At 46.9% G+C, this 26,914-nt stretch overlaps 1 protein-coding gene across 6 annotated transcripts in view; it reads left to right on the top strand.

Moving 5' to 3' along the window:
* The first annotated feature begins 300 nt into the window (after positions 1 to 300).
* Positions 301 to 26,914, top strand: part of LOC122531154 (tensin-1) — a 174,341-nt gene continuing 147,727 nt past the window's right edge. For 3 of the 6 annotated variants that reach the window (XM_043658830.1, XM_043658831.1, XM_043658828.1), the window contains exon 1: positions 301 to 1,178. In XM_043658830.1, the coding sequence (XP_043514765.1) occupies positions 1,086 to 1,178 (93 nt within the window). In that variant the 5' untranslated portion in view covers positions 301 to 1,085. The remainder of the gene's footprint in view (positions 1,179 to 26,914) is intronic. The other 3 variants (XR_006307208.1, XM_043658840.1, XM_043658833.1) reach the window with 1 other exon arrangement.

Below are 26,914 nucleotides of genomic sequence, written 5' to 3'. Positions count from 1 at the left end.
CGCGCCGTTCGCAAACTTCCTAGTGATCGTACACTCCAACGTCAAACTCCTTTAACATAATACCGAGTGATAAAATCCCGTCCCGTAGCTTCGAGCTCGAACCAGCCGTGAAAATTTGTAAACTCGGTCGATGGTATTTCCTCGCGCGATTCCACGAGTCGTGAACGTAATTATCGTTGGCGCGGAGGGTTGATCGCCGAGGCGAAGCCGAGAAGAACAAGGAGATAAGAGACGCGGTTGTGACCCGGCGCTTGTCACAAGGCGCTGTATAAAATCGACGATAGCGAAGTCGACAGCCGGCAGTGTCGCGGGAGCCGCGCGCGAGAGAGGACGTGTGGTGGTCGCTGGTGCTACGCAGACAGGCGGAAAACGCAGCGTGGAGAACTCGCGAATGCTCCCCATCGCGCCGCCGCCTTTTCTCTCATCAATCATCTCGCGTAAGAGTCGCGCTGACGCGATTCTCGTAGTTATCGAGGCAGAGTCTGGCTTCTCTCGATTGTGCTCGAACGGATCGATCGATCGACGACTGTGTACGCACGTTACGAATACGTAAATCATTACGCTTACGACGAGGGACGACGTGTAGTGCATCGCAGACTAATTAACTCGCTGTCAAGCCGCTTTGTTTCGATGCGGAATCACGACGTACGTGATCTGGCCTGGAGAGGCACGGAATTATCGATGAATCAGTGAACGAAACAGTCGGCGAGGAGTTCGAAACAAGAAAGAAAGAAAGAAAGAAAAAGCGGCGAGAGAGACAGAGACGAAGAATTCCGGCGGAGGGAAATTTCAAAGTTCTCTGGATTAGATTTGGATTGGATCCGCGGTTCGGTTTGAAACGCACCGCGCGTGTTTCCCAAGTTTTCGAAGGATCCGCGAGATGCAGCGAACGAGAGACGCTGTGGATATCAGTGGAAAGCCGTGGAGGCCTTGAGGGATTTGCGGAAGGAGGACGTGAACGAGCCCGGCGCGAGAGAGGAGAGCAGTGGAAGCTAGAAAGAGAGGAGGAGGAGGAGGAGGAAGAAGAGGAGAAGAATCAGAGTCGCGGACAAGAGGCAACGGAGAGGCGAGAAAATACTCGAGGAATGCCGTGGATAAAGTGTTTGGGCGGCGGAGGCGGAAAGGCTAGAAGAGGCAAACCACTCAGCGTCAGTCAGCCGATCCACCTGCTCGTCAAGGTATGATTTCGTCTTTGGTTTTTCCCTCGACGACAAACTTCTCGAGTGAAATTTTGCTCTTGTGGCCCCTGACGAGGTTTCAAAAAGATACGGGTGTAGACATTGCGCTGAGATTATATCGACGCACATGGCCCCTATTAATTCACCCATCGATGGTTTTCCCTTTTTCCTTTTCTCTCTCTCTCTCTCTTTCTAACGATGAAGAGATCCTCGACTCGAATCTTGAACGGATTCTGGCTCGAGATACGCGGGCTTTGTAGCTGCTCTTTAACTTTATTGGCACGGTTACGCGCTAGTAAGTCGTCGTTATCCACTTGGCCTGGGTATATTTAGGACGACGGTACGGATGTAAATATTAATCTGGAGAGTTTGATAGAGAAATGGTGAAGAGTTTAAGCTAATTTTGAACGCGAGATTGTCGCGATTTCTCGCCGAGCATGAAGTCACGTCAACGAAAGAAGAGGCGACAAACACAAATATCTGTAGAAGATAATCTTGTCCTGGGATTTTCTTTGAAAACTCGTGCGTTCTAAAGTCTCTTTCGTTTTCGTTGATAATTTGGCGATAAACCAGTCTTTGGCCCTTTGTTCTAATTGCCTTCGATCCCTTCGACAGTTTCTTCCATGTTCGCGGAAACCTAACGAAGGACGGAATTCGCAGATAATGCTATAGAGATAGATAGGTCTAACACGAAGCGTTTAATAAGCGTGTGCCGCGTTCAGAGAGAGATAACTCGACTCTCGAGGAAGACGAGGAAAAAAACGATACTCGAGCGAGGAATGGCTTGAAACGATGATTAGGCGAGCGTTTCTTTCACGCTGGAATGCCATAAAGTCGACGAAACGTAGACGCACGAAACGCTGGGACGACGAAGGAGCGCCATCCGAGCCAGCCTTGATTTATTAATTTCCTCATCGAAGCCCTCCTCCTCGGAGAAGAGCGTTCGAGACCAACGAGATCGCGACCAACTCTTGGACGAATCGACGATACCTCCGCACGATCCACCAATTAAATCGATAATAACCGCGTCGCGTTACCTGCTCGTTATCGTGCCTGCTTTGCTGGACTCTTAACGCAATCGTTAAGTGACACCCACTCGCGTGCGATCGTCACGACGAAGAGAGGACTTGCCTCGAAGGGACACTAGATCAAACTCTCTCGTCCTACCATGGATCGATGCGTTTTTCATTCGTGTCGAACGAAATGTTTCAATTGTTGCAAAAATTGCATTGAATCGGAACGTGACAGCGCGTTCCGTTGTTGTTCGAGTTTACTTCGCGAGTGGAAGCGAACGGAATTTTGGACTGCAGCCAGAAAACATTAACTAAACTTGGATTTTCTATTATTTATCGAACGGTAGTAGTTTGAAGTAGGAAGTTGTTTAGGTTTAGTGGTCGAGTTCCTTTTGTCTAAGATTAATATTTGCGAACTAGTTCGATTCCTTGGTCCGTATCCAAGTTTTGTATAGAGATATTTTGAGACTGGTTGAGAGAAAGAGAGAGAGAGAGAGAGAACGAGAAAGTGATTCTGTTAGACGACTGGTTTCTGTTCGATTTCAACTAGCTGGAGAATTATTAAGTTTCAATTAATTGCCAGTTGTCACCATGGTGAACGTGTTATCAAGGCACAAACTCATTTCGAGGCGCGAAAACGTGCTTTTTCTCGCGCAGTTTTCTACACAACTTCTTCCGGAACGACGTCCGTTGTTTAACCCTTTTTTTTATGCAAATAACGCGGCGCGGTCTGTAATTAAACGAAATTGAATTAAAACAACGCGTCGGAACCGAACGGCGAATTAATTAATACACAACAAGAAACGACCGATCCTCTCGAATTAATTAAACATCCGGGCAGAATTGAATCTGTCCGATTAAAATTACCGATTGCCAGCGATCGGTCACTTATTTCCAACACACCGTTGTGTCATCTACAAAATAATTTGTCGTTTCTGATGACGGATTGCGATATGTACCACCGTTCGTAAATATACTTGAACGATCGAATCGAATTTGATCAAACAGTCGACGTCAAAGATTTCTTCATTTCTTAACGATACTCTTAACGAGACTACTGCTCGTTGTATAAAATCCTGAAATGCGGCTAAAAAGAGGTAATGTTCGAACATTTACGGACGTTAGCGTTCACGAAAAGCAGGACATGAGCCGAGTAATGCTTGGATCGCGGACAAAATCCTCTCACGACCGAGTGAAGTTCCATGAGGCGAGTCTCGTTTCGTCGAGCAGGTAGCAAGTCGTAGGCATCGTTATGCGAATTACACACAGAAAGAAGAGGGAAAAATCGCGCGCTAATAGCGGCGCGCAATTAAATAATAGTAAAGCGAGGCTGCCCACCCCCGAGGTGGCGTGCCCTGGCGATTTCATTAAGGCTCCACTGAGGATCGCGCATACGATGTTCCAACCGTGGAAGGAATATGGCCTCGAAAAATCACACGAACGATCATTCTGCCGCCTGTTTGTTCCTCTTATTTACATGGGGAACGAGCGCCTGCCGCCAGAATTATAGAACGCAGATAAAAACTGATAGCTTTTTACAAGTCTTCGCGATTTTTTGTCTTTCTCTCTCTCTCTCTCTCTCTCCCTCTGGTAATTTGCAGCTGTTTCCAAAGATGTTTTTGCGCAGTCTTTCGAATAGTTTTTCGTTTTGCCACAAGACGTTGTTCCCTCGCGCGGACGTGACGACGTGTGCGAGCTATCGGCTATCATGCGAGCGCGCTACGTCTGTTATTATAACCGTACCATTATCGGTGGTGTACACCTGCGCGGGATCGGTTCTAGTGCCTGTGCACGCCGCCCATCGGCAAGCACGCCTCCGAACTGGCAATTAAATTAGCGAGCCCCTGGCAATTCTGTGATTTTTCGCGTGACGAAACTTTGTGGTAATATGGCACTCGAGAGCGATGAGAGACGAAAGGTCGCGACTCCGGCGATCTCGAGGTGTGTCTTTGGAATTCGCTTAATCCCAGTCCACATTATACACGTTACTCCCCTCTCGGCATTTCACACGCTTCGCGTTTCCTAATCTCGGTGACAAGACGCACGCTGTTTGTGTCGCGATTTCTGCGTTTTTCTGGTTTCGTCATTTTACGAGGACGTTTAAGAATCCAAACAAGCACGCGTCCGCGGTTCAAAGCACACCTGTCAAACGTACGCGGAACAAAATTCCGCGCATTGCATCACGTTCCCCGCGGCGCTGCGACCCGACTTTGTACAAAGCCTGTACAATTAAGTCGACGCCACCTGCCACGCAATTACGTGGGACTTTTTTTCTTTGAGACACGCTCACCGTCACCGGTAAATATGCTAAACCACCGCGCGTTCGATCGTCTATCCTTTCTTTTTCAGCTTGACGATTTTTCTCGAACGCGCGGGTACATGGTTAACGCGTCGAGCCGATCCGAATCGGCCAGTCCCTCTCTCCCTTCGATCAATCCATCGATCGATTTGCTTGTTTGCTTAGGAAATTCCAAACGAAACGATTCATTTGGTATGTCGGATATATCGTCGGCTGGTCGGTGAGAAGTATCTCGCGAAACAGGATTCGGACTCGATCCGAACGAGAAAACGCTCGATACGTTTCGATTATCTCGGGCCGAAACGTTGAAGGCCAACCTTTGGCAATATGCTTGTCCCGGTGAATCGTCAATGGTTCATAACTCTGCGGGAAGATTAGGAAAGCCACGTATGCACGACTGTCGTCATCGTGCATGCACTCCGGTAGCCGATACGTGTACCAACTCGTATATCACGCCCGAACGTATGCGCACATGCCATCGACTGCTGCACACGGCAAAACAATGTTTCATTGGCCAGGCCCGCTCCCTGTTACGTTCCTTCGAACTTTTTTTCCAGGGCAAACCCAGCGTCGAAATTAATCTTACGGGCATTAGAGCGACCCAGATGCGACGTTCCGCGTATTTTCATTCCCTTTCTTTCATCGTCACGTGGCAATCGACGAGCCGAAATTGTCAGTGCTTTATTCCATCGCGATCTCGTTCTTTTGAAAAAGTGTTGAAATCAATTTTTGTCAATTCTCGCGCTTATGTCGTCTATCATTTGAAAGTTATGAAGCTTCAGCGTTTATCAGTTTTGACAGATTTGAAAGGGGAGAGGGAGAGAATAAATGGGGAGAAACATACATTTTTCAACTTTTCCAACCACAGTCGCGATTTCCCTAAAAGCTGAAATAAATTATTCCAGCGTTTTTGTTATATTTTTCGCCGAACTCCGACCGTGGAAAAATCCCGTATTTTTTTTTCTTTTTCGCAGTTTCGTCGTTTATCATTTCATCCACATTCGCAGTTATTTAAAAAGCGACGTCTGTCTCTTTCGATCCTTTTGAAAATTGCTCGCCGATCCCACGGGAATAATGAGAGTTGGCAAGAATAAATCAATTAACCGCCAATCGATCGTCGACGAGAGACGAAAAAGAAAGTCCGGGGAAAAGAAAAATCGAGCAACGCGTCGTCGTCGTTGGATGGATTTTGAAACGCTATCGATTTTCGTTCGAGGTAGGTGAAGAGCGTGTTTTCGCCGCCGTGAAACGTCAAAGTGTCCGAGAGATAGATACGTAGTACGTGGGTGGCGATAATGTTGTGACACCGCTTAAAAGGTGCAAAGTAAAGACTGTGTGTGCGGAGCAAACAATTTTCGAGTTTATTGAGCGGAGGCCCGCCGGCGAGAAATGGTTTTCAGGAGCCGAGAGTCCACGCGCGTGGGCAGATATAACGTTTCACAAAGGTGAACAGTCTCTCTTTTCATCTCCGCGATGACTTTCTCGCGATGAATTTAGAGTCGCGTAACGATTCGGCTATTTCACTGATTCGAAATATTCGAAGACGTGAGATACACACCTTGTCTCTGTTACGTTCGATCGTGAACGCGGATTTATCGAACGTACGTTCTCAGTTCGACTTGCTGAATGTCGGTGTTAATCGTGTCCAAATTCGCGGCGAATTGTCCTAACAAGATTAGAACGAGGCAGTCAATTGCTCGATGACTCGATCGTTGCCCTATTTTTAGGCTCAGGGACGTCCAGACGCTAGGGTCTCCCTCTACTTCCAAAAAAATCGTTAAAAATAACACGCATCCAGACGCTCGATGACATTTCTTCTCATGCGAAAACTTGCCAAGCCTGGCGTCAAGCTTGCTGAATTAAAAAAAACACACGTGTCGAAGAAGCTTCGCGGTAAAATTTTCAAGCATAAGATCGTGCTAGATATGTAAAGAGAAATATAGCAAGAAATCTACAAAATTTCTGCAAAAGAGAAACGGCGAGCTGTTTGTTTTAGAATTTAAGTGAAACAAGCCTTCATTCGTTATTTAAGTTTCAATTGCAGACTGCAGCTGCTCTGAATTTGCAAAATTTCTACGAATTTTATTTAATCTGGTCTTTCTCTTTGTCTTCAAATAAGACTGTAGATGAAAAATCGCAAATTAATCGCTTTAACTGCACAGTTCCGTTATTTATCGAAACTCTCGACGCACGGCGAAGTTGAAAGTTTTCGAAATAACGGGGCAGAGTCGAGGAGGAAATTGAATTGAGAAATTATTCGGGCGTTTGCCCGAGACGACGAGACGGCCAGTCACCGAAAAAGGAGGAAAGACGCGAAAAAGCACTGCGGAGAAAGAGACTTAACGAGCCGGGCCGAGCCGAGCCGAAAGAAAAGAAACGAACGATGGTGGAGATTAAATCGCGCGATATCGCGAACTAACGATTCGAGTCCCGCGCGAGCACACGACGGCCAACCTCTTGAGATTCCTTAATTGCAGCTGCACGTCGCCGTGCAATTAAAAGTTCTTCAATTGGGACACACGTATCGCGTCTCGCTGTTTTATCCAACGCGTTGGGTCAACTACCTGGAATCTTTCTTTTTCTTTCTTTCTCTCACCGGGATTATCTTCGTAGAAAGCTACTTCAGGAATGGGTATCGCTAATAGCCAGAAATCTCGCCGACAGCTTGTTTCAAAATCGCACGATTTCAATGGTACTCTGTTTCTGGAACGATCGATCGAAGCAGTTGCGATATTAGAGATGAAGAATTTACACTTTTACCATTTATCCTAACAGTAAGATTTAATATAGCTGTCGATTGGCATAAATAGAATCAGACATTTCTTTCATCGTCGATTGAGATTTAGCAATCGCGTTTTTTGAGCGAAGTAACGATGATCAAGATCAAGGATTTTTTTCTAACACACGAGTCGTACGAGGATGACGTTGCACATGCACGAGAAAAACATATCAAATTTTTCCTTCGTGGTAGGAAAAATCCCCTTTAGAAAAATCCAAAACACGATCGAAGCACCACCAGTCAGAGATCCTGCGTGAAACCAAGGAATTCCCCGAAGGATTTTCATAACAACTCGCGAACGATCCTCCGACGGGCTTTCCCCATCGCTGAAAGAGAAAAAGAAGCGTCGTGTCCAGCCGTAGATCTTGCCGTAGAGGACATTGAGCGATGGCGATAAGGAAGCATCGGGGAGATGCCTGGGCCTCGATCAGTCTCTCATTGTTTCTGAATAATTGATGCAGCCACTTGGCCGTCGTCGGCCGGTCGTCCGGAGAGAACAATCGACGAGATCGGTTCGTGTGCGGCTCGGTTGAGGCTCGCCGACGTACTCGCTGGCGGTGCGCCCGGTCGATCCATCAACGAATTATCTGAAATCGCGAGAAGTAAATCTCGCGACGTCGGGCCGGCGTACACGCGCGCGTGTAATATGATAATCCGGGCAATATCGGCGAAATGTCGGAAAGAAACCGAGGCGCAGTTTCGTCGTGTGCAGTCTCGTTACGAGGGCCTGTCAGACCGGGTTGAACACCCGGCCGTTGCGAAAGGAATTTGTTCGTTTGCCAATTTCCACATACATACAGAGGAAACTCGTAAGGTACTCTTCGTTCGATTTCGCGAGTGAAAATCGAGTGTGTCACTACGAAAGGAAATAAAATATTTGTCCGGCCGAACACAATGGAGGTGGGGTTCGCACCGCGAAGAACAAACTCGTCGAGCTAGGGAAAGCAATTTTTTGATTTTTAATTTCTCGACGGCAGGAGATCTCCCGTGACCATATTTCATATCATTCGTTACCTTGCATCTTCTATTGTAGTCATACTGGACTATCAGTTCCAAGGCTTGATAAGTTTCTTGCAATGGTCCCCATTATAAACGAACTCGAAAAAGAGATGCGAAAAATAAATTCATGGAGCCAAGAATAAAACTTTCGGATTCAGTATTTTCTCCACGGCAGGGATTTCCCTTGACCGTACTTCATGGTTTTTCCTTATTTTTATTTCATTGTTGCAGTCATGCCCGACTCTCAATTCTAAGGCTCGGTAAATGTCTTTATCGCAACTTTTCTACGACATCCATAAATCTAAGACATATTGCGAGGGACATATCCTGGGACCAAAGAAAATTGCAAATTCTACTTTCTGGGACCGATCTCGCTCACATCTGAAAGCAACTAGTATAATCCTGTAGAATCCACAGCTATCTAAGACACAAGGAAAATAGACAATTAATGCTTTGGCAATCGTGCAGTGCGCACAGAAGTTCCGGAGCAACCCATCGACATTCGACAGTTCACTATCAAACTTACTCAAATTTTATCATTTTACGAATTCAGGCTCTTTCTTACGACAATCAACATTCCTCAGTCATACAAATCCAACCCCAAAACAACTCTCCCTTGAACCAGCTGACTTTCATTAACGTTGAAAGACAGCAAGCCACCGATCTGCTCAACGCTACTTATACGTCGAGGTCAGATCGGTACGCAACAATATTGGATAGAAAACTATTGGTAGAAGTTATAGAAAAACATATTTATTTCGCATGGGTTAACGAAAAAGAGAAAATAATAATAATAATAATAATAATTCAGAAAACAAGGGTAAATTTTATTCACTGCCACATATGTTCCATGGTGACGTAATTTCGCGTGTTCGACGCCCGCGACGGGAAAATGTTTCTCCTCTTTTTTATGCAGACTTGCCCGTTGATCACATTTGCATGTTGATTTAATTCGCCCATGGGAAACGATCCGCCGTGTCGTGAATAGACGGAAACGTAAAACTCTTGTCGCTTGAAAAGAACGGAAACACAGCATCTGTGGAATGTTTCAACAAATTGAAGGGAGAATTGTAAAATTATGTGGCACGGGCATTTCCAAAGGATTATCCGTTCGAGAGTAGGATTTCCTTAGGAGGTTCCCTTTGAAATCGCGGTCTCTATCCGCGATTCGAACGCTCGACGGTGCAGCTGGATCTCGGTAATTCCAGGCAATCAGCCCGACAAACCCTTTTCACCGGTTTGTACCGCGACACGACTCGGAATTCTTCCGTGGTCCCGGAGGTGAACAAAGGTCGCCCGGATGATTTCTCGAGAGTAGGTAATGAGCAGCGCGAGAGAGGCTGCACGGGAAAACACAGAGCGAAATCTGTTAGTTCCAACTTGGTCTTGAAAGCCCGCTGCGTTGGCTGAAAGCTCGTTGCATCGGCTGAATAACCTCGCAATAAGGGACGACATCTTACTTTGCATACGATTAACCACGCGGAGCGACTACGGCTGTTCGGAGAATCTCGTTTTTACGAACGAACGTAAAACGAATCGGAACGGGATCAGAGGAGAATAGAGGGAAGCAAAAAATAAAAAAAAAAAAAAAGAGGAAAAAGGAAAGCAAAGCGCCATTGTCTCGGTGCAGTCGTTTCGTTTTTCTTCACGCTCCAATATCCGAGGGAAAACTAGTGACCCGAAATCAGTTTCCCGATCGCCTCCCCGAAACTTTCGAACTTCGAGGAATTTCAATTGTCTTATCCCCGAGATCGGAAGAAGTAACGAGCCTCTTCCGTTCGACTCTGTTGTTTTAGCCTGCGGGGCAAGTCGTTGGAAAAGTCATCATCGAGTCTCGGCCCACGGTCACGTTTCAGATTTCTCTCACGAGTACACGAGTTCTCTCTCTTTTTTTCTTTTTCTATCCCTCTCGTGGTCCTGGCGTGAAGCGGACAGAGCGCGACTCTTCGCGTGTACGGAGAGACGCTCCAAGGCGAGGAAGGGACCAGAAGGCGCAGAAGAAGTACGGTACCGTGGCGAGGAACGCAGTCTACCGTGTACAAAAGGGTGAAAGGTGAAGATCAGTTAAGGGTGATATAGTGGAGGCGTTTAGTTAAATCGATCAGATAGCGGCTTTGCATGGCTCGTTGGTGGCACCCTCGTGCGTTCCGCCACTGTCTTTCCCTGAATTATGAGCAACGTCCACCTGCAAAATGCTTCTTCGTCGATCTGTATTCCCACAACGGACTCGCCACGGTACACACAGCGTCCACGAGCTGCTCTTCTCGTTGCTCTCTTCCTTTTTCTATCGTGCTCGGCTCTCAACAGGCGATACCTGGCCGTACGTTTCTCCGCCATGGCACGGAGAAAGGAGTAGCAGCACGTTTTCCAGCTCGTTAGGATTTTATTTGCCGCTAATCTTCTTAGAGTTGTATTCTCGGGTTGCCTGCCTGCCTGCCTGCCTGCCTGCCTCGGCTCGTGGTGTCTCTCGTGGAGTTTGCTTTTAGATTAACACGTTTTAAATTGCTACGCCACGAGCAGCGTGTGTGTACGCGCTAATCGTGGCAGCACTTAAAGTGGAAGAACGTCCGCGAGGGGATTAACAGCCAGGAGAGTGAGATACGTCGACTGGTCGGCCGATCGGCCTAAAAGTGTCCATCGAGAAAATCGTCTAATCACCGGACCAGAGTTTCCAGAATTACGAGCCGTAAGTACGCTTTAGAGCCGGACGATTTATCGCCGGGTCTACCACACGGCACGAGCGTTTCACTTCATCAACGGTATCGAGAATGGTCCACGAGGATAATGGGTCGATGTGTAAACGATCGTCGTAACCATTACTCCCCCCTTGGCACAAACGATCCGCCATTTACCGATGAAAACCCGAACTTTCTAATATTTTTTTCACCGTGTTTTCTAATATCAACGATGAAAAATTGCCTTTCGAAAAGCAGCGTATTCACAAAGGGAGAAAAAAATCTGTCCATTTGGAAAATGCTAGTAGCTGGAAATTGTGGCCGGTCAATCGGTTCGATCGTTTCTGCGCGTGTATGTAAATGCCTCGAATGTTTCCGTTTGAAAGTCGGAATTGACGAGGGGGGCTCGCGCGTTGGTTCGATTGCAAACGTGAAAGCGAGTGCGATCCGCGCTAAGTTCGAAAGGAGAACGGAATACGATCGACCGGATAAACGTTGAAGCACGCTCCCGCTTCCTGTTTGGTCCATTAGTTGCGCCACAAATTGCACAATCGGATCCAAGGATCGCGCCTCTGCGCAACGGTCGCGTGCTCCCTTGAATCCGCGCGAAGATTTCTCGACTTCTCACGAAAATCGCGACTGTGACTCGTTAATCGGTTGAGCGAGAATTTACAAACTGAATTGGCAGGATAAAGCAGAGTTATTCGAGTCAGGTTAGGTCAACTTGACCAAACACTTGATTTCTAATGTAATTAAATACTTTATTTCGTACTTGCAGTACGTCAGATTTCATTATACCGTATAAAGTTTGAAAGCTTAGATAATTTGAATGAATATCATGTGAAGGAAGCAACACTGGTACAAAGTGCACAATTTAATTGCGTGATCGAGGCACGTCGTTTCAGACAGATAGATAGATCATCGCGGCATTGAGGTGTACTCTGTGCTCGTTCGTTTTCAAACGAACGGTGACGTAACGAACGACGTTTCTTTGTCTGTGTGTAGAGACTCATCCCACTGGACGAAAGATGACGCAGTAATGGAAACGGGCTCGTTAGAACGTACAATGGAATGACGCAGAGAGCGGAATAAAATCGAACTTATATAATTTTCTTCCCGTTGGCGAACGATAAACCATTTCGTTACCCCGGCTTGCTTCATTAAGGCAATAACCAAGATACTTTGCATAGGATTCTCGTCGACGCGAAAAAATACTGGCCGGTATAATTTGAAAGGGTAATTTCACGACGGTCCTTTGTTTCGCTCGAATAAAATTATCTTCAATCTCTCAGGTTATTAGCTCAACTGGTGGTAGAACCAATTTTTCACATCGCTCCGCGAAAGATAAAACGTCACCGCTAATTTCGGTACTGTCGTGGATATTCACGCGGGTCGTTATTTACTCGAAAGGAAAAAAAAGAAAAAAAAAAAAGGAAACGAGTTACCTTCATTTCCAGTTACTTCTCAAAGCGATTATAGCTCTTTCGCTTGTCGAGATAAACGCCGATGGGGCGTGCCGCGATTCGTACGTAATGTAAGAAACGTTTCACCTGGTCTGAAATTCCGTCTTAAATCCAGATAACTGGACCGCGATTACGTGATTTTCCAAGGTACGCGGTTGGCAATGACGGGAGTTTGGTTTCCTCGCGCGGTAACACACAGCCGTTCCAGAAAACGAGCCGCCATTATTCACGTTATTGCGAGCAGGATGCTGGAACAGGCGACGCGTAGTCGTCGTTCCATATATTCTGTCGCCTGGCACGCTTCCCGAATATTCTGTACCCTTTGAAATAACACGGCTCGCGCCCGTGTGTCTCCGCAGCCAGATTAAAAGTCGTCCCGAATTTTCTACGTCCTCGGGCACAGACTTCCCGTAATCCTGTCCCGGCCGTCTGTAATCCACGCTCCTACGTGCAAATTCAAACAGAGAATGGAAACAGGTGTACAATTATCCGACGATGTTTATCCGCGGATTTTACAACGCCGATAGTAACGGTTGCTGTTTGAAATAGCCTTGGGGATCCGTTTGCCTCCAACGTAGCCCCTCTCACATCCTTTTCCCCTTTTTTTTTCCTTTTTTTTTTATTATAGTCGTACTTTCTCCTTGCAGTCTGATAAAATTTAGCGCAGCTTAATAGCTTAGTAGCTTGTGAACATTCGTATCGCTTCTAATTCCACAACACTAAAAAATTCACTAAATTCCAACCCTTGTTGCTCGTTTGTTGCAATTTAATTCCGACAAATAACGACGATGATCCAGCAAAGGCAGTTTTATCGAATTATCGAATGTTAGTGAGGTCAAAGGTCTGACTCGCTTCGCCGGAGATCTTTCCGAAAGAGAATAAACCGACGATGTTAACACAGGGAGGAGGGAAGGTGGCTCGGAAGAAGAAGTTTGATTCTCGAAGTTTCCTCTTTGATGGGGTTTCAAACAAGCCCCGGGAGGGAAGGCCACTAGGAAGGCCCTTATTAAATTTTTCCAGTAGAGTGTTCACGGAGGCGCGAAACGATCGTCCGCGCCTCATTTACTTCCCCCTCCGTTTTGGAGGTTCGGCGTTCTTTCTGCTATCTTTCGCCCGCGACGAAACCAAGGCCCTCCGCCTGTTACTCCTACCTGTAACAAACCCCTCGAGTCTGGCGAGACGACTAATATCCGCATCGTGCATCCCTCGTCGGCGACAAAGACGCATTATTATGCACGTTCCCGGCACGCTGTCGGCTTTCAAACAACCCTCTCCCTCCTCGGATAGCAACAATAACAACCGTGTCTAGTCGCTTGCGTGGCACAAACGCGCGCAGGAAGCGCACGCCCGATTTACCGGGAGCGCTCGTCGCGCCCCCCTGCAACGACACTTCCGTTTAAATTAACCGTGCTCTGACAAATTATTAACGCGCCCCGTCTGCAGCCGCGCGCATTCACACGCGCAAAATCGCTCGTCTCGGTCTCGTTCGACGTGAAAATTGACAATTTCGACAGTTTGGAATTTCGACGATTTTTCGTTTGGAATTTCGTTCCGCTTGTTCGTCGCCGTTCCACATAGAATTCCCGACACGTCGACCGATGTTTAATTCAGCAGATTGCGCTGTTATTAGCCAGGGTGAATTAATTCGATGATTTTAATTTAAATTCAAATAGGAATGGATTTCTGATGGTTTGATGGAAGCCCGGGTCGTACGTAATTTCGCACGCAATTAAATAACGTGGACCGCTTTAACGACACAGACGTGATTTCTCCGCAAAAAAAAAAAAAGAAGTTACGAATTAATTTACACGTTTCAACGTGTATTTGCGTACAGTGTATAATTCTTATCAACGAATATTAAGAAAATCGTACAAGCCCTTTGTGCCTCTCTGACGATCGATCTGTCCGTATTTCGTCTGCTAGAAACTGCGATTTCTTTTCCTTCGGACTTGCACGTTCCGTGACGTGTATTTATAGCCAAGCTGAAATCGCGGACGTGGTTCGTGATCTTCGATCTCCGTTGTTTTCCTCGCGAGGATCACCGCGAGGCTAACCTCTGGACGCGTGGGTCATTTTGTCGAACTCGGCCATTTACCATCATCCATCGGCTATAGAGAACCAAACGTTTGTGGAACGACGGTGCAATGTCACGGAGAACTGCCGGGGGCAATAACGACTCGCAAATATTTGCCAGCCGGAGAAATTACACGTTTCCTAAGCTCCTCTGACGTTTCCGATAACAAACGAAGGGCAAGCATTGACACACAAACGCGTCTATTCTATCGTCACGCATCATCTGAATCGACAGATCCGCAAATACTTTTGTCAAACTTTTTGCCGCGACAAACCAACACCGACAAATTAACTCGAATTCAACGAAGAAAGCTTCAAAATGTTTCGTGTGGTAAAAATTGCAATTCCATTTTTCCAAGATGTGAATCTCTCCATCGATAACGAATGGAAACACGAGAATCACCGATCTTAACGATCCTCGTAAGTCAGTGGCTTGGCGAGTACAGTTACGCGGTGTTCCGTGATCATAATTCTCCCCACCTTAATTGTATTAATAAATCCAATTACAGTGGTCGACGTCGATCGAACCTGATAGCCGAATAATTGTCGCAGATGCCACGATCGGATAGAGTTGGTCTTGCTACGGTTCCGGAAGGTTCTGTGTCGCGGATTCGACGTTGTCTCTCGCGTTCTCCCCGCGAGCCTTGAGTTCCTTTGCATCTCTCGGAACGAAGCTCTCTCTCTCTCAGATCGATCGAATGGAAATTCCATTCTCGTTAAGTGCCACGGAACAACTCGGAGATATTCGAGCAAGAGAGAAAGAGGGGAGAGGGAGCAGGCTGGCCGTGTCACACGGTTCAGAAGCAGAAGGCAGAAAGGAAAGGTGGAGCAAAAAAGAGGGGAAGAAAAAAAGATAGAAGGAGAAGAGTAGGTTTGTACAGTATCTCTCTGCCAGCAAGGCGAAGCAGATTAGAGCAGGTCGGGACACTGCGAGATCTCATCTCGTCCTCTCTCTGTGGGCAACAGCTTTTCATTCTCTCCTCTCTACCCTCGTCCTTCCGCTGAATCGTTCCATTCTCCTGTCGCCCTTGAATACCTTTCGCCCTAACGATAGGACGTACACACGGGCCCCTGCGTGAAACCGACGGCCCTTTCGCAGGGATGCGTCGTCTCTCGCTCCTTATCGTCGTCACCTACCAGAAGAAAAAGAACGAAGAACCGGTTTCCCGGTTCGCCTTCCGTCGTTTAAAGAATCGCTTGTTCATTAATATGACAGCTTATTACGCGCGTGCCCGCCGCTGCCGATCGCCGACCCTTCCTCTTCTCTTCTCTTCTCCTCTCTTCTCTTCTCTTCTCTTCTCTTTCCTTTCTCTGGTTGACACGGCCGCGATTTCGTTACCCGATTTATTTCGCCTTACCCGGTTTAAAGGAAATCAATTTTCATCGCCACCGATCGCGTCTTTTACGAGGGATTTCTTTCTACGTGATTGACGACAAATCGCGGGTTAACTTCGTTACGCCGTTTCCTCGACGCGTCTTTCCATTTCCATCGGAATGCTTGTTAGAACTCGCGTAGCAATGAGAACGGAAGAGAAAATATAACGGATGTTGAACGTGGCGTGGGTTTTTGGGCTGTGAAATCCGTTGATCCTCTGATTGTGAGAAAAACGAGACGGCTCGAACTTGCCGGGAGGGCACAATGGGGTCCGAATTTAAGACGAATAAATGGGTCTCTGAAAGCTGTGGGCCTGGACGCATATACGTCTTGAAGTATTTATTTCGGGAGGCCGCGTTAATGTGTCGCCGTATCCCGAGGGCACGTTCCACCGTGCATTAAAGAATGCGCTGCTCGTTCACGGGGGTTGCACGGGAGAAAATCGTTCGAGGAGGAAAAGGATTTCACGGAAACGCGTCGGCTATCGCGGGCCGAGGGAAGGCATTATGCAAATACAAAGCTCCGGGCGGTGACTCGTATTCGAGAGGCTTCGCGTCGAGAGTCCCTGCTCGTGAAATTAATCGCCGACCGTTTAAACGCTCGTAATGTTTCCAACACGGGCGCCATTTCTCTTCTCGTAGGGAATTTATTGAAACGGTCGGCTCTCGTTGTTCGTATTTCGGCCAGAGTGTTTGGCCCGTTTTATTTCGCGAGCAGGAGATTCGCGTTTATTCGCGACGGGACGAGAAGCGTGAAAGTCAGTTCGCGTCGTGGAAGGAAGAATGATCGGCGTCGACGAGTACGTAGATTGATAAATTCGTCTGGAACGATGCGGCGCATCGAGATGCATGCTGGTGCCTTTCAAGTTAGAACGAGCTAACGCGTTTTATGGGACTCGGGGATATTGATGTGAATGCGGGCGTCTGACGGGCGGCAAAAAAAAAAAAAAAAAAGAAAAAAAACGAGTTTATCCCCAGACATGAGAAATATCGCGATCCGAGCTTAATGCCTTCCCCGGATCTGAATTTGTTCCCCCATTGCGCGTGATACTCGAGCAACCCATCCTGCGGTTGTTGGAGCTTCGTTCGGATCAATCGAGCGACTTGTTGCGAACCGAAAAATCAAGTTTGATAAATCAAGTTGAAGACAGATCAGCCTGCTCACAAATAACACTGTCTAAAGAGTCTGAAAGTATATAAGAGTTCAACTTGACCGATTTAAACGTGTTTTAACTTTTCAACACTTCTCGGAAATTCGAAACGTGTGTCCTTCTGAAGCGACGAAGGACCCAAGCTGAGGCGCGCAAAGTATCGCGAGACAAAGCAGGAACGAGAGAACGAGGTTTCTCTCGAGAAAAGAAGACGACGATAATCTTCGTGGCTGGTCCATGCGCGCGATGAAGAAGAGGATCCCGCCTTTTCGCCGCGAGGCATTATTCTACACGTGCGAACATTTCGCGGGAACAATGGTCCCGGTCGTTAAGAGGAGTTTTCGTTCCGAGTTAGGATCGTGTCCGGGCCGGTATTATTCCGACGGGTTCCTGGAACGGCGTTCGTTTGTCGGCAAAAATAAGAAGCCGTGAAAAACGGTGAAAGCCGCGGAGGTCCTCCGTAGGTACCTGCTGCCGTCGACTGGCAGTCAGGCAGAACCACGAAGGACCTTCTTTCCCTCGGTCATTCTCTCTACACGTGTTTTCTTTTCCCCTTTCCCTCTTTCCTTCGCGTGGCTCTCTTTCTCTCTACGAGGAAGCCTTTCTTCCTTGCACGTGTGCTCATTGTTCGACCCTCTTGGCTGGCTGCTGGCTCCTCGCGAGGACGTTTTCTGAAACTAATTGGCCCGTCGCCTCGTTAGAACTCGAAATTCAACCGCTGGATGACCGACCCAGTGAACGCGAGTATAGCCACTCCGATCGTTGAAAGCCAGCTGACTTTCAGGTGGAGTTAATTATCTAGTTCTTCTGACGATTTGGCCGTTTCTCTGAAAATGGGTGTAGGAAGTTTCTTCGAATTAATTATCATTAAATCCAGATAAATAGTATAGATTTTTGGTACTAGAGTTTGCTCGAAGGTTACCTTTGAAAACCTCGAAAGCTGTCGTAGGATTTTAAATTTTTACTACAGGATACACCACCACCTTCGTTTAACGATTGAAATCGATCTTTCTGTTTGCGGAATTATTTCCTCGCACTTTATTAATTCTGCGCAGTTGTCGATGCTTCTAGCATCCTCAAAGAAGACGAAAGTACTTAGCTCTGACGTCGAAAAGAATATTACGGGGCGTAAGAAGACGTAAGAAGAGTCTACTGTCTAAAGAAATGCGAACAGAGATCGATTCAGGATCCAGGACGAGAGAGCACTCGCCGCGATTCGTTCGAGTGGGTGGATTTGCGAACGGCGCCCACGCAGTTTCGCGACGTGTGTGTGTGTATGTGTGCCGACGAATCGACGTGAACGGTGAGAGGTGAGGCCACCCGTGGAAGCGCGTTTTGCATAATCGGTCAGTCGAGAAGGATAACGACGCGTTCGCCAGCCGGATGCGCCCGTTTCTCGCGAATATTCTTTGCTGACGAGCGTTGGCTACCAACGGTGGAGACCGCCCGAGGACTAAACTCCTCCCTGAACTTCGATCCGTGTGGTTTGGATCCACCGCCACACCTACGACGTTGTTGTACACCGCGTGTCGTCGAGCTGTTGAAGGCACGTTACATCATCGAGTCTGTGTACCCGTGTATTCCAGTGAACGGTGTGATCATCGCCTGACCGAAGACGCGGTAAATTTGTCGACAACGACAGTTATACACGCGTCACGTGTCTAGCCTTCGATTCTCGATGTTGACTCGTTAAAAAATCAGCTGTCCCGTTACAGCGTCTTCTCAAGCAAATTATAAATACTATCAAATTTTATTTCTTTTTTACTGTCTATTAATTTCTAATTCTAACTTTTTTAAATTCTAAGCTGCGAAAGGACGTTCCTTGATTCTCAGAATTTTTAGAAAAGAAATTGTCGTTAGAAACTCAAACTAGTATACGAAAATCGGGAGGAGCAAAATTGTTTCAAAGAGAACGATAAATTTGAACGTAGAATCTCTCTAGTTTCGAGGTCACGAATTTAACTCCATAGAGTGTCATCGAGCAATCGTAGGATTCGTAGAAACGAAAGGTGTAATTTAACGGTGAGAAGGGGAAAGAGTCGAAGGGTTCCTAATCCCTCGGAAAGGGAGGATTTCGTGGATGGTTGGGCAAAGACAAAGGGACACCCGTTGATCGACGACACCAGAGATCTTTCGAAGCTGGAAGGCACATCCTGACCTCCCAGCGAGATAAACCGTCGTGGGACCCTGAACTTGCGGCCGTTCTTCGTCGCTTTTCGTCGATCGACCGGTTAATCTTGGATCACCTGTACAACCTGTTCTCCTTCCTTGTTTCCTGGCATCTCGAATTACGCGTGGACAAAAAAAAAAAAAAAAAAAAAAAAAAAGAAAAAAGAAAAAGAAAAAAGAGATTGGGTGTTTCGTTTACAACACGGCGGGTCCGGTGAAAGAGAGGAAAGATGCAAAAGAGAAAGAAGAAGAAGAACATCACGGTCGAATCACGCTGGCGTTGACTTAGGTGGTGTAAATCCTCCCCAACACACGCACGAGTGGCCGTTTAGGCGGCTCTACAGGGTCAAGATTAATGCGTCACTCGTATAGGGAGAGATCCCTCTCGAGCCGTGTCAAAACACGCGGACCGAACTGCCATCACGACAATTATCGTTCCCAGCGGTTAAACGCTTCCGTCTGCTGCGCTCGACGGGCAACTCGAGTACGAAGAAGCGGCCTCGATGAGTTTAAACGTCGCCTCTCGTTGGACGAAGGGTTAATTGTTGTTTGCTGCGCGTTCGCGCGAACGCTGAAGTGGACCGGGTGAAGATGGAACGAATTAGCCGGCCTGACTGAGGAATTGACCCGGATCCTCTCGGACACAGTCGACCGAGTTTTAATATTGAAATGTGGACGGAGAGTGGAACTGATTTACTTTCATGAATCTTTCATCGGAGGGAATTAAGCTGGTTTGAAAATATTGTCACTGCGGGGAGCCGAATATTAAATTCGTAGATTTATTTCGCCGCGCGTTCTCTCTTCGGACGACTCTGTTTCCTATGAAAAAAATCATCTCGAAATTGTGGACGCGTTATGTTTCCCATTGGTTTAAATGACTCAGAACTCAAATCTCTTTGTCTCGAATTGCTCCATTTTCCAGCAGCGGGGCATTCCGATTGTGTCGTCAGTGGAATTCCTACGGCGAAGCGAAGCCTCGAGAGGATCGATGGAGGAATTTCACCAGCAATTTGGTGTTTATCGTGGATCAGGAAATTCGACTGGCGCGGAAATGGCGGAAGAATGCCGCGGGCGACGAGCGGCAGCCTTCAAAGCGACGCCAGAGAATGTGTACGCGCGTGGGATCGTGACAGGTTCGTTGAACGTGAACGACGAAGAAGCTGCCCATCTTCAAAGGGAAACGGAGGCTCCTGTGTGGCTCGTTAATCCGTTTGGCACTTGCCAGTGAGCGAGTAGACGAGCTCGATATCCGATCTCGCGACACGGACCTGAGACAGACGCCGAAAATCGAGCCTCGATTCTGGCGCTGCATCTTCGCGACATTACGTAATTCGGTCGTTGCACCATCACCTTTAGACTCTGTCGCCGTTCTGTTTCTGGTTTCCGTCTTAGTCACTGTTGTTTCTACGAATTTCCGAAATATCGTCGACCAGTGCCGGGAAAATTATAGTCGAGATCGTTAGCTTCGAACGTTTGCTTTGGTTTATTCCGATGGAACAATATTCCACGGGTCGAGGGTAGAAGCTTAATCGCGTTATTGCGTCAAGGCTTCGTGAAAATGTGTCTCGAAATTTCGAGAGTCGGAAAATTCGAAAGTTGCGGGTTAGAAATCTTTGAAAAAGATTTCAGAGAGTTTGAAAATTTTGAAGATTGAAAGACCGAAGATTTCGAGGTTGGACGACTCAAGGGATATCTCGAAGCTGAAAATTTCGAGAAATCGGAGACTTTAAAGAAGTATGTATAGTCGCAATGGAAGTAAGCTACAGCGAACAGCAGCTGTTTTCTACCGTTTCCTTCATCTTTCGGAGCGTCGTTCAACAAAATGCTGCCATAGGTCAAGAATCTCTGTGATACAACACTCAGACACGCCTCAATTACCCATTGACTCGCCCTTCTTCTTCTTCTTCTTCTTCTTCTATTGTTCACCGCCGCAAAAGAGATTCAACATTTTCATCTAACCCCTCCAGATCCAATTAACAATCAGTTTCTCTATCTAAAAGTCACCGAAGAGGTAAATTCGAGGGAGCATACCTGAGCGTAAACGATTAAGAGTCGGGCACGTGCTACAATAATGGAAGAAGCATCGTCTAAATTCTGCCTCGATCGCGCGTTTCCCGGCTCGTGTCACGCAGAGAATCGTTGAAATCGTTTTCCGGTGTTCGATCGCCGCGCGATCGTTAACACGTGTCAACGAGAAGGCGAGTCTATCAACGTCCATTCCGAGGCTATTGTCTTTACGGCGAACGAAGGCACGTCGTCGATTAGGAAACGATCGGGAAAGAAGCAAGAAATTCCCGAGCAGAATGGCGAAACAACGAGTGTATCGAAGAGAAGAGGAAGAGGGTGGAGAACCGAAAGAATGCGAAACGCGCGCAGTCTGCACGTCCCGGAGCAATCCAGTTTTCTTGGATTCTGCGGACGAGATGAGTCACATCCATAGTCTTCGCCATTCCCTTCAGCTACGCGACTATTGAATTTGTTTAAAATAAAATAACGACGACGAGGGGAATATTTGCAGATATTCGCGTCTTCGTAAAATCTTTCTCTCACTTGAAACGACTACGGAGGATTGTTTCACCTTTCTCGCGAGCGTGAAAATTACACTATCGAGCAAAAGAGTGCAAAATATTGAAACTTGTAGTCTTCTCGATGTTCTTCGAACAGAGAAAATATCTGGTCAGATAGTTTTGCATACGACATCGTGCATCGATCGTCAAACATTCCATGAGAGAGTTCGCACGTGCGAACAGGATTTGTTAGCGAGCGAAGAGTTGGAAAAATTATTCGAGCACAGAGGAAGGAGGAGAGGAAAGGGTTATGATAATAGCGAGTGAGGGGGCGACGGTGGAGTCGCGTTCTTCGGTTGATTTTTAACCAGGTCCTCGTGTACGCCCGCGGGCACCAACGACGCGGACTGGTTCTGTATCTGATTCCGACGCAATTATTCCTGCCTCGGGGGTAATTAAGTCCGATGCAAGCCGAATCGATTCTGATAAGCGATCGGAATAATACAACCTTCGCTCTCTCGGATTGCACAATCCAATCGTGCCGTTCGGTTTTTATCGCCTAAGACCTCCTTCGGATGGATTTCTATCTCGCTCGATTGTCATGCCGGGATTCGTTGTCAGGTCGTGTAATTACTCGGTACAATCGTACCGGCGGGATCACGCAATGAGAGAAACGAGCCAGAATCGTCGGATTCGATCACGCAGGAAGCTGTCTCATTCGCAGAAAACGCAGTTATTACGGAGAAGTACTTTTCTGAACGTCGGCGCAACGATGTAAAATGCAGTGACGTTATATGATACAAAGTGATACAAAATTCAACAGATATTTTCATTGCTCAAAGAGGAGAAGAATAACAGAAATTCTGAATGACGGAATCACTTCTTTTTCGACTGACTGGCTCGAGATAACAGATGTTTATAGAGATTCTTCATCCTCGCTAAAAAGTAACTTGAAATTTCCCCTACCTCCCAAAAAAGGAGAAAAAAAACAGAAGAAAAGGAAGACGAAGAAGAGCCAATGGACTCCATAGGTATCGGATAGTATGCACATACGTATGAAGTCGAAGCACAACGACCGTTCGAACTTTTGAAGCGTCCTCGTGTCCCTCTCTTCCCTCTCTTTAACCACTGTCCGTGGAATCGCATTTAAAATTGAAATCACAGACCCCGGCTCGAGCCTTCATACGCCCATGGTATACACTCTCCGCCTCCGGTACGATCTTGATCATCGGCGTCCCTTTTTCCAAGCGTTCTTTCTTTCTTTCTCCCCTCTCTTTTTACTTACTTCCCTCCATCTCTTCTTCTTCTTCTTCTACTTCTTCTTCGTGCCTCCTGTTTTCCCGCCGACTCTCGCCACTCTTTCTCATTCCGTTTGCCACTCTTTTTCCCCTCCTCGCCGCTCGCGTCGGCCGCTTCACGTTTCCTGCGGTCGCCGCGTACGCGACCACACGGCGTCTCATGAATTTGCATGAGACCGATCTGTCTGGCGCTCGTCCAGCACGAAATTCTGTTGGCGATCTTCCTCGCGATCGGTAGTTCATTCATCGATCACCAACCGCCGAGTGTTTACCTCGCCACCGAATCAATCTCCGTTTCGGAAGTGTACCAGTTCGTCCAGCGAGAATCGTTCGGGCGAGCATGCACATTGTCAAATCATGCCGATACTTTTGTTCGTTGTTTGATTTTCGTTGTTTGACGCGGTACGGCAAACGATGGAGAACAGCGTTTGCGCTTGTCGATGCTACTTCCGATAGTGGAGATATGATTTGAATTTAGGTAGATTCGGATTTGGATTGAACGTTTCAGCAGAGAATTTGTTATTAAAATTGAGGGATTTTTTCCTCGCAAACTCTTAAGGTGCAGAGGAAATTTCTATCAGTTGAACGTAAATTCTAATAACAGAATTTATATTTTACCTTCGCACAGCAAACTTTGCTTCAACTTTCTATTAATTACCTTTTCATCAATCTGAATCGTGTCGCAAGGGGTTAAATCTCCGATCCGCGGGGATCGAGCCGCTTAAACTTGCAAATTTGGAGCAATTTGGGAGCAAACACGGAAGCCAGCGAGTAAACTCAGCCGAAACGTTGCACTCTCTCGTTGCGTTCTCGTATCACGGAAGCTGGGACAGTCGCGGTTCCAACGATCGCTGATCGTTTCACACGGCTGTCGGTAAATCCGCAAAGTCTGGACCGTTAGCAGCAGTTGGAGACAGCGACGGCCGTGTGTGGCTTCTTGTACCTCTCCGGCGCGAAGGTCGGGACAAGAGGTGGGTTCACTGGGTGGTTTTGCGGTTGAGTCGTCCGGCCGACGAGGGAGCCGAACCGTTCAACAACATACAACGTACAACGTACAACGTGCCACGACGAAAACGACGGCCGCTTCTTGATACTTCTCTCTCTCGGACATAAGTCGCCTTTGTGTTTTTGCTCGTTTTGCGGCGGGTAGGTGCCGCCGCGGCCATAAGATCCACCGTGCATCTGACGCAAGATGGATATCGTATTCCCTATAATGCATAGCCGGCTGTATCGTGAATTCCGTGAAGAAGAAGAAGAAGAAGAAGAAGAAGAAGAGGAAGAAGAAGAAGAAGAAGCTCCGTACGCTCGCTCACGAACTGTCTTTTGCATAGGTTATCGTGCAAGACCCGGGATACGACCAGGCCTGGCATTCTTTTCGGCCTGGTCCTAGCGTTTGCTGATGTTTGCAGCCGTTTGCAGCTTCCCTCTTTTCCTCGGTTATCTGTCTGGTTCTTCCCGCGACCTTTTCTTGCGTTTTTTTCCACGTGCCTGCGCGAACCACTACGCTTCCGCACCTGGAGTTGTGGAATCCTAACCATTTCGTTGCTGGAATTTTCAGGTAGCTGCGATTTAATTGGAACTTGTCTTTGCTGGTGTATCGAGAGATTACAAAACGGTGTTTTCCGCGCGTTGTTGACGACGCGGGAATAGGATAAAGTTACTCCGGGCAATTTATTTGGGAATTCATGTTGTAATTTTTGCGCGATTTGCATTCGAAATCCGGTCTGTTCAACTCGATATTAATGGCGCGATAAGAGAAATACATCGTGCGCATTGGTTTTATTTTCATTTAATCGGTCGTATTTTCATCAACGGGGGAGTAATCAATATATGTATATATATCCATTCTGTATCTGATCGTCGTTCGTAGCACAAACTTTCTTCCAACTCTGTCTACAAAATCTACAAATCAGCACTTGTGTCATACATCTGTGAGAAAGTTTTATCCCTGGTTTTGGAGTGTAATTTTCATAGGAAGCCGTTAGTTGAACTTTTCCCACAGTTGCAACAGGATCGCGTTACAGACATGAATTATTCGTTAAAAACGTTAATTGGAAACGTGTCGAGCAAAGATGTTTGAACACGTAACGCGCAACACTGTTAATAACGCTCTCGAGTAAATACCGGAGTGTGTATTTCCGAGCGAGCTGGATGCCCGTTTTTCGGTTGACTTCGTGATGGATCGAGCAGAGAGTTTCGTGAAAGGCGAAGCAGCAACGATATCCCATCCGCCCCTGGCCGTGCAGCTGATACTCGCATCTGCCGCGATCTTATTGCCCTCCCGCGCTTGTTCGTCGGGCGCGTTCGTTCGTTCGTTCGTACTTTGTCGGCGTGGTTTGTTGCGCCCAGCGAGGTGTTCGATTTATCGACCTCGATCGAAGCATTGTTCCGTTTTACAACCGTGGTCACGCAACGAGAACGCTGGGCACGCTGCTTCTGCTCGAGATCGTTCGAGATCGCTCGCAGCCACTCTTCTCGGCTCTCGTTTCTGATCTGCTTTCGAGAGTCATTTCCGAGTCGTTGCGCTTGGAATCCTTCTTTAAAAAGAAGAACGCTCGTAGCAGCAACAGTTAAAAGACTCTCTCTCCCCCCCCCCCCTCTCCTCCGTGGAAATCCGAACAGCCTCGGTCAGATCTTCTTTTCGCACATTTGAGTTTAAAATTGAGAAATTTAGTCGCTGTTGAGAAGCTGCGGTGAACGAGAGTTCCACTCGAATTAGAAAGTATATTAAATACATAAATAGAATATGGAATGGAATATTTTATGTTTATATTAAATGTAGAGTACGTGGAATATAGAATAGGGAATATATTAAAATATATAGCGAAAGATTAGAAAAATTCAATTGCATTAATTCCGACGAAAAAATAGAAGACTACTCTAATCGAGTAGAATGTATAATATAAAATAGAAAATATCAAATGTACAGTATATTAAAACATATATAGCGAGAGATTAGAAAAATTAAATTGTATTAATTTCGACGAAAAAAAGTCGCCGTTAATCCAAAGAAATTTTGGAATTTCAACTGTCAACGCTGCGTGCGATCGAAGAGAGAAGGTGAAGCGGTGATTGCGCGGACATCCGTACCATCCGGAAGAACGCAGTGAATTTTCCACGAGGAGAAAGGACGCTCCACGAACAATCAGAGTGCTTTTCTAGGTTGCATCTTCCGAAACATTGACTCTCTTCGTGGGTGGCAGATTTACAGCGTCCAGGAAGCGTGTAAAGCTCGACTCGTCGTGATCGCGTGATCTTGGCGAACGCGACCAACGTTGTTCTCCTATTGAGAAAACACGAGCCGCTTTTAGTTCCACCCGGAGGTGAACTAAACGTGGTACCGCGGTATGCAATTAAATCTCATGGAAATGACGCTTCGATGCGCGAACGCGAGCAACATTGCCACGCGAATGTCGCGCAGATTTCGACGGTGAAACGTTCGCTTCGTAGACCGTTCGTTAATCAACCTGGTCGAATGCAAATGCGTTTCTACGCGGGACGATCGTCGGGTGTTTGTTTCACGTTGATCTCAGAAACTCTCTCGCGAATCTTCTCGTCTACTTTCAACCCGTGACTTTTGCAGTATTTGCGAGGAGGAACGCTTGTCCTCCTTGCGACATTGGAGTAGAAGAGCTAACAGGAAAGTCCGCGTTTTATTCGTGTTTCTTCTCTGTCAAGTTTGAAATTAAATACCAGCGAATGAAAGCACGTTCCTCTCGGGTTTCAGCGTTTAATAACGCAGTCAAATAGGAACGGGACGAATAGGAAACGAAGGATTCAGTAGCAGCCGGACGAAAGTAAGAATCACTTCGACTTTTGATAGCTATAAATGGAGTATTTTCAGTTTCCGATTGCGCGAATAGCGAATCCTTAGCAAAGCGTAGTATCCGTTTGAGGAGGGTTAGAAATGAAAGAGCAGAACGCAATTGAAATTTC

The sequence above is a fragment of the Frieseomelitta varia genome, unplaced genomic scaffold (assembly GCF_011392965.1).
Source record: "Frieseomelitta varia isolate USP_RPSP 00005682 unplaced genomic scaffold, Fvar_1.2 scaffold_379, whole genome shotgun sequence".
Classification (NCBI taxonomy): domain Eukaryota; kingdom Metazoa; phylum Arthropoda; class Insecta; order Hymenoptera; family Apidae; genus Frieseomelitta; species Frieseomelitta varia.
This window is presented reverse-complemented; position numbering and strand designations above follow the sequence as displayed.